At 33.8% G+C, this 11,451-nt stretch overlaps 2 protein-coding genes across 9 annotated transcripts; one reads left to right on the top strand and one right to left on the bottom strand.

Annotated features, from left to right (window-relative positions):
- Positions 1–783: 783 nt before the first annotated feature.
- On the top strand, positions 784–2,455 carry LOC130823499 (U-box domain-containing protein 21-like). Its single transcript, XM_057688124.1, has one exon. It carries the CDS (start codon positions 923–925, stop codon positions 2,261–2,263), a length of 1,341 nt encoding a protein of 446 aa, XP_057544107.1. The 5' UTR covers positions 784–922; the 3' UTR covers positions 2,264–2,455.
- Positions 2,456–3,891: 1,436 nt separating this feature from the next.
- On the bottom strand, positions 3,892–10,585 carry LOC130823497 (pentatricopeptide repeat-containing protein At1g66345, mitochondrial). Of its 8 annotated transcripts, none has more exons than XM_057688119.1 (5): positions 10,252–10,585; positions 7,084–9,023; positions 6,142–6,280; positions 4,511–4,669; positions 3,892–4,396 (listed from the first exon to the last, which is right to left on the bottom strand). In XM_057688119.1, exon 2 carries the CDS (start codon positions 8,834–8,836, stop codon positions 7,157–7,159), a length of 1,680 nt encoding a protein of 559 aa, XP_057544102.1. In that variant the 5' UTR covers positions 8,837–9,023; positions 10,252–10,585; the 3' UTR covers positions 3,892–4,396; positions 4,511–4,669; positions 6,142–6,280; positions 7,084–7,156. The 8 variants fall into 8 exon arrangements, with proteins under 8 accessions (XP_057544102.1, XP_057544106.1, XP_057544101.1 ...); XM_057688123.1 differs by having other exon boundaries at positions 6,142–6,239; XM_057688118.1 differs by having other exon boundaries at positions 6,142–9,265; positions 10,252–10,522.
- Positions 10,586–11,451: the final 866 nt, after the last annotated feature.

The following is an 11,451-nucleotide window of genomic DNA, read 5'->3' as shown; positions in this document are numbered from 1 at the left end:
ACATTATTATTTTGTGTATATATTTTTTGATCGATAAAAATTAGGCTAAAAACCCAACAAAAATATTAAAACTGCAAAGAGTAATTATTGGAATTTAACTTTTCAGCTAATTTAAACGCCATTTACTAAACTCATTTTAGTAATTTATTTCGGTTGGTCAAATAACCAAAATTGTGTTTGGAAAATGTCTTTTGAATTAAATCAGTTGAAAACCTCAAAATAAATCAAAATTATATAGATATGAATAACTTTTTCATTGACTTTTATCTTATTAATCTACTTTTTTTTCAGCTTTAACAAATACCCAACTAAAGAATTTCGAATTATAAACTATTAATTTGCAATTAAATTTCAAATTAATTTTAAATCGGCTTAAAATTTAACTAACATGGACCATGGTAGATAATGATATGATGAAACTAGCTAGCTAGACAAGACTTTAGCAATAGCATTTCCATGCATGCACCGACCTCGCCACTATTCACGTTGATTCATTCTCAAATTTGTATGGTATGGCATTATACCAAATCAACGTCTTCTTTGACTCTTTCTCTCTCCTCTTGTTTTGATTAACCATTTCAAACTTTCAACGGTCAAACTTTCAAATCTTCTCCCCCTTTGTTTGAACTTAATAACGTTTATAAACATTCTATATTTCTCCCTTATTAAATAGTCTTTGGTCATTACTTTCTTTATTTTAATTAATTATTATTTATTATATAATATATCTTGTATGATTTTCTTCATATTAAGTACCGCGTATTCTATATAAGATTATAACCTACCCCATATATATATATACTCCCCAATAACATAATATTCATTCAAAACTTATTCTTGTTTATCACATTCAACAAACCCATAAATAAAATCAATATACTTATTTTTTTTCTTGATAATTTTTTATATATAAGCTGTAAAAATGATTTCTTCATGGAGGAGAAAGAGGGCGAATCGAGGTGGTGCCAGAGGCGAAGGTGGTTCGAAGAAAAAACCGACGGAACTCATAATTCCGAATCATTTCCGGTGTCCGATATCGTTAGATATAATGAAGGATCCGGTGACTTTATCGACGGGAATTACGTACGATAGAGAAAGTATTGAGAAGTGGATAGACGCCGGTAACGTAACATGTCCTATGACTAAACAAGTCTTGAAATCTCTTGAACCTATCCCGAATCATAGTATTCGAAGTATGATTCAAGATTGGTGCGTTGAGAATAAGTCTTATGGTGTTGAACGGATCCCTACTCCTAGGGTTCCTATCAGCTCGGATGAGGTGGGATCCGTCTTGGAGAAAATCTCCAAAACACAGACCCCACAAGAGTGCCGAGAATTAGTAGAGAAAATTAGTAAAGAAATGAAGCAAAGTGAGCGGAATAAAAAGTGCATTGTAGCGAATGGAGTAGGGAAAACCCTAGCACTTGCATTTCAATCTTTCGCCGATAATGAGGACGAAATCGTCATTTCACTACTAGAGGAAATTATGATTGTTCTTAGCTCAATCACTCCTTTTGAATCAGAAGCCGAGGTTAGCCTTAGGTCACCAAAATCTCTAGAGCGTTTGGTTTGGTTTCTTAAGCGCGGAGATTTATCAAGAAGGCGAAACGCAATTTTAATCCTTAAAGAACTTATTTCAAGCCATAAAGATGATCAAGAAACGGTTGTTGATAAATTAACTGAATCAGAAGAAGCAATGGACGAATTAGTCAAACTAATTAAAGAACCCATTTGTCTATCCTCAACAAAAGCTTCTCTAGTAATTATATACAATATGATAACACCTTATATAATATCCTTAAACAAGGGTGTTATCATAGGGAAGTTTATTGAAATGGGTTTAGTGACATCAATTTTGGACATACTTGTCAATGCTGATAAAAGCATTTGTGAGAAAGCCCTAGGAGTCCTCGATGGCCTTTGCCGGTCCGAAAAAGGCCGAGAGGCGGCTTACAACCACGCACTGACCGTGCCAGTAGTGGTTAAAAAGATACTAAGAGTTTCCGATTTAGCAACCGAGTTTTCGGTGTCTATACTTTTCAGGCTTTGCGAAAACGAAAAAAGAGAAAATGGTGGGGTTATAGTTGAAGCTCTTCAAGTGGGTGCATTTCAAAAATTATTGTTGATTTTACAAGTAGGTTGGAATATCAATGAGAGGACTAAAGAAAAGGTTACTAAATTATTGAAGCTATTGAATCTTTGTAGGGATAAGGTTGAATGCATAGAATCTACAGATTTCAAGGATTTGAAGAGGCCATTTTAATTAGACTGTGTGTTATTATATATTAATCTCTTAATGTTATTGTACATGATATTAATTAGTGATTTTAGCATACATTTTTGCAAAAAGTAGTGTACAAATTATACAAAAGTAGTATACTATAGGGTATAAATTTAAATATGGATATACCATTCTTTCTTAATTAGCTAAATCAATATATCATACGAATTGGGATTTTTTTAAGTTTAGTGGTTTAATTTTTATTCTCTTCATTTGTGATTAGAAAAAAGTAAGCTTATTATATACATCATCATCACTAAATTTAACATAATCGAATCCGAGTATAGAAGACTATGATTTGATTATGTAGAGAATTATATGACTATATATATCACTACAAAAAATAACATTTTGGACAACACATAAATATGTCGCCCATACTTAGGGCGACAAGGAGACGAAATAGATCTACATTTACTGTATAGGCGACACAATTAAATGGAACGTATAACTACATAACTGGATCTTTGTGCGACAATTTCGATGCAGGCAGCCCATAGGTACTTGTCTTAGGCAACACTAATATTTACCTAGCTCATAACCACACATTTTACGTAATCAAAATTCAAGAGTTTTGACGTGGGAAGCTATTTTTCTTGTTACACCTTTATTAGGACTAAGCTTATTAATTATGTGCAAGTATGATTAATGTCAATATAAATTAGTTCTTTATTAATTATTAAAGCATAAAGTGTGTTGTAAATGAAAAAAAAATTCATATAAGAAAATTTTTAACTTTTATAAAATTAGTTTTTTAGAAATCATTTATATTTTTTCTTCATTAAATTGATTGTACTTAAAAAAAAATAGTTTATAAGTGTAAAAAAATTAGGTATTAATTGGATATCTAGATTCCCACGTCAGCAATAGTCAAAATAAAAATAAATACTACAGTCCAAAACAAATGCCTAACACCTAAAACCAACATTCAAAAAAAATACTCCATAAAATTAATAGAAGTATAAAAACTGTTGTAATTTGGCACGTCTAGAATATGAGTATATGACTAATTAATTAAGCCACTAAAGTTGACCTAACTTTTCTAAACGACGCCAAATTCAAATTTATTATAATTCAGTCCTATGAAATTTGTGATTTTGGTCCTTTGGATGATCTGGATAAAATTCATCAAATTAAAATTAGTTTTTATTATTGTCGGTTTTGCCTTATCCAATCTATTATTTTAACTTCTATTATGTCTTTAGTTGGGCATAATTAAAAATCTCTTTTCGAAACACACATTAAATATATAGGTTAAATAGTCTAATTAATACAAATTAAAGAAAAAATAAGAATGTGAAGTCGTCTCTTTAAAAGAAATCAATAAAACATAATAAATACAGCTAAACTCTGTGACAGGGCACAGGGCTGCTATTATTTATTGCTATTATAATATTGCCCGTGCACATCATTGATAGTGATCTTGAATTTAACGCAAAGCTTGTTTGCTTCCAAGAGACCGAAATTAATGGCTATTTGAATTAATTAAATTGAATATAATTGATAAAAATATTTTTAAACAAAATGAACCAATATACCGATTTTGATGCTTGAACAAGAAATACTTATTTAAAATATAAAAATTGATTAGAAATAAAGTGCGTCTCGAATAAAATAATGACATAATATACTTAAAAAAAAAAGAGTCAAAATAGACAAATTTTAATGAGTAGGTTTACATTTCAACACAATGATATATAGTTTGCATAAACAAAAGAATAGTAAATCAATAAGAAAACTACACCGTACTATTTCTAGATTATGGGAAGCTCTTGATTTAGTCCACTATGACTCACAATCCAAGCTCCTTTAAACTTTGAATCTTCCACCTCCATGATGAGGAATGTTGAGGATGCCAGAATACAACCATAATTCAGTTGTTTAATTCTGAGGTCCGGTCCCACATCACAGTTTTGAACGAAGAACGTTGTTTATATCATTAAAGACTCGAATCTTCCTTTATGGGTATGAGTTGTCGCCTTCTTGCTCTCCTTAAACCTTGATCATAGTTCTTATGGGCAGGATACACCGAGTATGATGATGATGATTAAAGCAAGGATTCCGGATAGGTTGAGGCAAAGGGAGGATGCAATGAAAATCGAACTTAGGTTTCTCCTGAAAAATTAGTACATGGTTTAACCGAGACAAAACACCGTTTCCATAAAAGATAAGAATACAAAAGGGCATTGTTAGGACTTAGAAATGCAATAATAGGAAGGACGCAATTACCATTATTCTGATGTCAAGTGGCTCCCGCTTAGATGGGATTTGAAGGAGTTAGACATAAGCAACTTTATCCTTGTAAAAATTGTTCGGCTGATTTGACAACGAGATGAAATGAGTAAAGCCTTAGCCCTCAAATAAGATACGACGTCGTCACTGGCAGATCTAGTATGATGTCACCGAGGTTAGTTAACATCACTTAAATTCAAAATAAAATCAAATATTACATGTAAATATTCCGTAAATGAGTTCATTAGTGTATTGCTTTCCACATGTGACCAGGATCAAAACTCATTAAGCTATTTTACTTAAATTGATATCACTCATTTTTCTTTCTGGATCTGCCACTAGACATCGTAATAGTCAAATATATAAGCAACCCCTTCTAAAAACACACACCATGGATACACAAGACTTGCAGTCAGTTTTGATGGCTTAAGCAAGCCTTTTGATGTCACCAGCCACTAGATAGTGTATTTAATCTAAGTTGTTAACTATCGATCATCTAAGTTGTTAACTACCGATCCTTCTCCTTCGTCTTGCTTTAAGTGAAATATGCCACCGGAAAAAGTGAATTAGTTCCGAACCCCACCAATACAACACGGGCTATCAACAATCAACTATCAATCATCAACTAATTGATATATAGGATCAAAGTATAATGCTGCATTTTTTTCTGTAAAGTTTTACAATTGATGCATACTCTCGGCAATGAACTATCAACTGTCAACTAAACACGTTTTGAGGAAAAGCACGGTAATGACAAAGAATAGGCGTTACGTTACGATCTTTTGAAATTCATGAAAAGCACCTCAAAGTTTACTAATTTCTCGAGTGTCTACATCTTTCGACTACATGTCAAGTCCTAATAATGTGGAGAAAGCTAGAATAGGAACATAGCTTTCAGAATGCTGGGAAAAAACCCAACATATTATCAATGTTCAATCCACACAGCACAGCTCTCTTTACTATTTATAACATGAACTCCTAGGACCAAGAGTATGTATAGCAATCTGATCACTGCAAGAGAAAAAAATCTATGGTGCTTGATAAATTTCCATCAAAGTGATCTAATGAGAAAGCAAATGCAAAAGCAAAATAGTATGCATTAGCACAGTTCTCTGGGCGGGTTTGGGATTCTGGTTCTGGGACGGTTCTTCTGTGGTTCAGGACCGGTTCGGTTCCGGATAATCCACCTCGTGGCCATCACTAATTATTAGAAAAGGTGGATATTCCATTACCCTAATGCTATTTAGTGATTCCTATCTAAACGGGTTTGGGGTTGGATAATACGCAACCTTACTCTTGGTGACAACAAAAAGGTTGTTTTCAATTGAACCTTGATAGCAAATATATATGTAACTTTACATAAATAAGAAATGCACTTGATTAAATGAGTTATTTTGATATAATCCATTATAATATGAAAAAAAAACTATAACCTTAGGCCCCATTGAGACTCGAGAATGGACATAAGGTGGACAACGGAGAAAGAAGATTTTGAAGCATGTCTTGGTCAGGAGCATAGTTGCTTTCTTTATCCAAAAAGTAAAGTAAAGCATGTTTATCATGGTCAAAAAATTACAAAGGCACACAAAAATGGAAAATAAAGAACAAAGATAGACATAAACATTTACCTAAAACCAGAAAACCCACTAAGGCTGACCATCCAAAAGTCTTCTACAATGGGTTGGCAACACCAAAACTTTGTCTTATAAAAAGCCAGTCTCCGGTGCTGGAAGAAGAAAGTAGAATCGGAATAATGCCGGTAAAGTCCTGATACCGGATTCATCTTTAATGTTGATGAACAGGCAAGCAAACAAGCACACTAGGGATGCTAACTTAGAAAATATATTTGGCACTTAAATGGCAGTTAATACAGGGATTAATTTATGATATGAAAAGATTATTTGAGAAATGATTTAAAAGGCATTAATCTATCATACTAAATTATTATGGACGATATTAAAATGGATCATCAAATCATGTGTACTAGTAATATACGTGAAGTTGTAATATAATGTTGATTGCTACTAAGGGTCAATAGGAAATTGTCTCTTTGTTATCACTAGCAACTAGCAAGGGTAACATTACATACATTTAGAGGTGTTTAACGAGGCGGCTCGACCCAATGGTTCAAGGGTCGAGTCACATTTTAACGGGTCATTAGCGAGTTGGGCCATTAAATGGCTTGGTGTAAAGGGTCAGGTCGGCCGGGCTGGACAATTATAGGAATTGGTTGCGAAAAAAATTTTACTTTTTTTATATTTTTATATGATTTATTATATACATAGATGGGTCGACTTAACGGGCCATAAAATAAGAAAACTATTATACGAACTTTTTACAAAAAGTCAAAGTGGGTCGGGTTCAAACAAGCTTTGACCCGCCTTGGCCCGTTTAAATTTGACATGACTCATCCCGACCCAACCTAGCCCGTTGAACACCTTGCGTACATCCAACCTTCCAAGCCCCACCTAGGTGGGACCCCTGAATGGCATTCGGGCAATGCAATGTTATTGAAAAGAAGATGTTATATGATGATAGCAGATAACTAGATTAGGGTGCAGATACAATACCTCACAGATATTAATACCCGAAACCCAAGTACATTACTCCATCAACGAAAACAAGCTTTCAGAAGTCAAGATCTTAAGAAAAGATGCTAGGGTTCATTGGCCGAGTAAGCCGCAAGCCTTTCCGAATCAGCTCCTTGTAAAGCTGATGAGTCCTTTCTTTATTGCCTTCTTCAAGGTGTGCAGAAATCAGTTGATCATAGATGCATATGCTCGGGCATAACGACCGACTTTCCATTATAGCCAGAAACTTATCTGCTTCAACCAGTTTCCTGCACTTACAAAACGTCGTTAGTAATGATGTGAAAATCGGTAATCCAGGAGACAGTGACCTAAACTCCATTTCATGATACAATTTAAGAACCTCCTGAATGTTTCCCTCTCGTCCATAGCCATCGATCAAATGAAGAAACGTTGCTTCCTCTGGCAAATACCCTTTCTCCATACAAACAGTTAACATCTCATTAGCATCCTTAACATTTCCCGATTGACATAATTTTCCCAGCATTTCATTAAAAGCTGAATTGCTCGGAACCAAATCTCTCTCAATCATTTCTTGACAAAGTCGAAAACTTTCCGCCAAAGCTCCGCTTTTAGCACAACCTATTATAAGAGAATTGTACGTATCATCATACGGGTTTAAGCCCATATTTACCATTTCATCCATCAAGTTAAGTGCTTCTTCAACCTTCCCTTCCTCACAACAGGCTCCAATGAATATAGTATAAATGAAAGAGTTCGGGTGAAAACCACTACCGAGCATTTGTTCATATGTTTCGTGTGCCAACTTTATATCTCTACTTCTTAATCTAGCGTAAACCACAAGAGAGTAAGAAACAGAATCAAGTATTAGGTGTTTCTGTAATACCCTTTTCAGCACAAGAAGTCCTTCCTCAATTCTCCCTTTTTCTAACATCCGAAAAACCAAACTAGTGTTCACAATCACCACAGGTGAGCATCCCTTGCCGTGAATTCGACCTATTATGTCGACAAATTTCTGCAGCTCACCCGCCTTACATAATGCATTGATCATTATTCTTACCGTCGTTTCATTTGGGTAGATTCTATTATGAATCATATGCCCATAAACCGCCCATATCAAATTGCTGTTATCCGGCGATTTTTGTATGAAATGAAGCAAAGTGTTGAATGTTACAAGACTTAAAGAGAATCCATGCTCCTCTAAGAAACAACAAACATCAAAGGCTGCACCAAACATCCGTAATTTGCTATAAGATTGCACCAACAAGTCAAACACAAACGGGCATGAGTTGGTTATCTTGTAGGTATTTAGTAGCATATCGACGACAGAAAATCTCAAAGAACAATCCACTTCATCCTCGACATTTCTTTTCAGTATGGATTCTAACAAACTGCGGGCATCATTCACAAGACGAGCACGGGCTAAGATATGTATAATGACACAATAATGCTTGAGTTCATGATGACTTTGACCGATCTTATTAGTACGTGCAACCCAATGAAAAAACTTCAAAGCTCGCTTAGCTTCAAGGGGTTCCTTCAATTCCAGTAGTACTTTCTCAACAATAGGAGCATCAAATTTCACCGAATCATATTTTCTGCACAATATATCCCAGCTCAAGCCTTTGCGTAACGAATGGCAGACAGAGCTTGCAATAGTATGACCGGGGCCATCCATGACCATTAACTCATGACAGAAAAAACGTTTTGCGTGTTTACCATATAGAACGAGATTTGTAACCGTAGGGATGTTGCGACGAAAACTGGAAGCCATCTCTACCTCTAATGATTTTTCAGCACCTCATCAAGATGAGGCCACAGAATATAATAAGGCAATAGTCTTGAATATGCACACATTCGGTAAGCTAGAAAGCAAGAAGACCTTTTTCGGTTTTTCCTTCAATCAGCAAATTGCTTTCTTTCCATTCACCTTACACAAACCAAATCTTAAGAAATTACACCTGAACCAAGGTGTTAAAAAGCAATATCAAACAAAATCACATTATAACCATCGCCCGCATCTTTAATCGAAGAATGTTGTAAAACAAAACACTTATTTTGTTTCTTTCTCTGAAGAAGAAAGAAAGACAGTACAATAGCAACAGGAAATAACACAAGTCATTCGAAAATTAGTTGTCGCATTGTACCACATCATCATCATCATCATATCCAGTGTATGCCGCTCATAGGAACTATGATCAATCTGGGGATTGTACCAACACATATAATTACATATTCACCAAGATTTAGCTAACACACATTATAATAAGTGTTGCCTTACCATCCTATTCTCACCTCTCCATATAAGCCAATGATTATATTTCCGTAAGGAAACCTGACCATAGTCCATATCTACATGAAAAAAGTGCAACACTTTCCTATAGGACATCCCCAAATAGTAAAAGCAACTTCGGTTTACAAAAGACGAGCATTTGACATCAAGTATCCACTATCCTGATGATTACTTCTATAATCCATATCAAATTACTTTCTTCACATTATCCCTAATTCCTATGAAATACTTGTAGGAGTTTTACCAATCATTTCAATTCACCAGACTATAAACAAACTGAAAATACAGTAGTAAATCACAAAAATTTAGTCTTGATAAATAGCTAATCAATTATAACAACTTAAATCAACAACATAATTAAGCCTCTCTAAACAAAAGTATGCATATTTGTCTAAACTAAAATATCTGTCAAGGGACCAACTCTCGGATTCACGTTGGCTTTTGATACCAAGGAACCAACGCAACAAAAAGTGTAAAGCTTATGGTTGTTGCCCTATGATATCTTATATACCTTAACAATATCATCAGCAGAAAACAAATAACTTTTCTAGTAAAATTGATTACCCAAGTCACCAAATTTCCTTTTAATTACAAAAATCAAGTGGGAAAACTAAAGGAAAATGAGTTTCTTTGACACCCCAATTTGAAAAGACTTGAACTTTAGGCTTCCAATTAAAGATTTCACGATATCAAACACAAGGGAAATCACTAAAACTAATCAAAAACAAATGGGCAATCATAAAATTATAAATAAATTATGGATTTCACACTTCAAATTGATCATATATTAGAGAAAATAACAAGTTCAACTGCACAATAAAAAATTCCCAACAAGAAAATTGGAAGTTCTTCCAATACAAAAGATTAATAAGTAAAATTAAATGTCTTCACATTACCTTGGCCGGATTATGTTCAGATAATCTTCCTCCACTTATTCATCAATCAAAGCAAACCATAATTTCAAAGGAAACAATGTTCAAATTTCAAAGTATAATGCTTGATTTAGTTCAAGTAGACCGCCGAAAAATGAGTTTATAATTCCAATTCTTGGCTGCTTCCGGGAAGCAACTTACTGGAGCAGTAAGTTTCGGAGAAATTTCGAAATCCTTTTTCCAGTTTCCTCTTTTGGTTCATTGGGTTTAGAGATGTGCATAGCATACCTAGGCACAGGCCGGGCCAAGTCGGGTCGTGTAAATTTGAAGAATTCGATCCAAGAAAAACAGTGGGATTTAAATTTGAAGAATTAAAAGATCAATTATAAATGTTAAATTAAAGTTGAATTAGAGTTGAGACTTAAAAAGCGTTTGTGGATTTGATTTGGTTTTAGATTTAACTGAATATTCGATCTCGACTTTATGTAAATATTAATTTTTAAAAAATTGATGTAAACATATTAACGTGCCTATTTGGACTATTATTTTTGAGTTCATCATTAGTAGTAAAGTCATTAGACGTTATATAGAAGGTTTGTGACGAAGAATCGAATGTTGTTAAACTTTGTTGCGTTCATTCGATAACAATGTTGATATGAGTTTGCATATTATTATTGATTAGTAAATTGTAGCCTATTCGAGTTATTATGTTGGATTTGTCAAAATGTCTCAAAGTATTTTTATTGGTAAGTAGAATTTAGGCAACTGATAGCCTATTTGAAATAATTATTGTTGTGAGTTTGTATGTTGTCAGACAAATTTGATTTTCAAGAAAAAGAAACATAATTTAACTTCGTTAGAGGTTTTAGAGTCTAAATCAAAGCAAAGACGAAATATATAATTTTAAGTTCGATTTGTGTGAAAAAATAAAAGGTGTGACTTTTACATAGAGCAAAATTGAAGTGTGCAAAATTTAATTCGAATATGACTTATTTGTCTTTCTTAAAAATCACTGTTTTAAATAACGAAAAGGTTAGTGAATATGATCTTGTATGTTTTCCTTATCCTAAAAATAAATTAGACTCAGTTATAATCTAAGGTATAAATCACATTCCAAACTTACATTGTGTGAGTCTATGCCTATCCTATACTCATATTAGAAAATTTTTTTATCATGCCATATCATATATTCGCGGCGCAACTTGAATTTGCCCCGACTCAACC

Source organism: Amaranthus tricolor, chromosome 9 (genome assembly GCF_026212465.1).
Source record: "Amaranthus tricolor cultivar Red isolate AtriRed21 chromosome 9, ASM2621246v1, whole genome shotgun sequence".
Taxonomy (NCBI): domain Eukaryota; kingdom Viridiplantae; phylum Streptophyta; class Magnoliopsida; order Caryophyllales; family Amaranthaceae; genus Amaranthus; species Amaranthus tricolor.
Note: the sequence above shows the minus strand (reverse complement) of the source record. Positions and strands in the feature narration are given on the sequence as shown.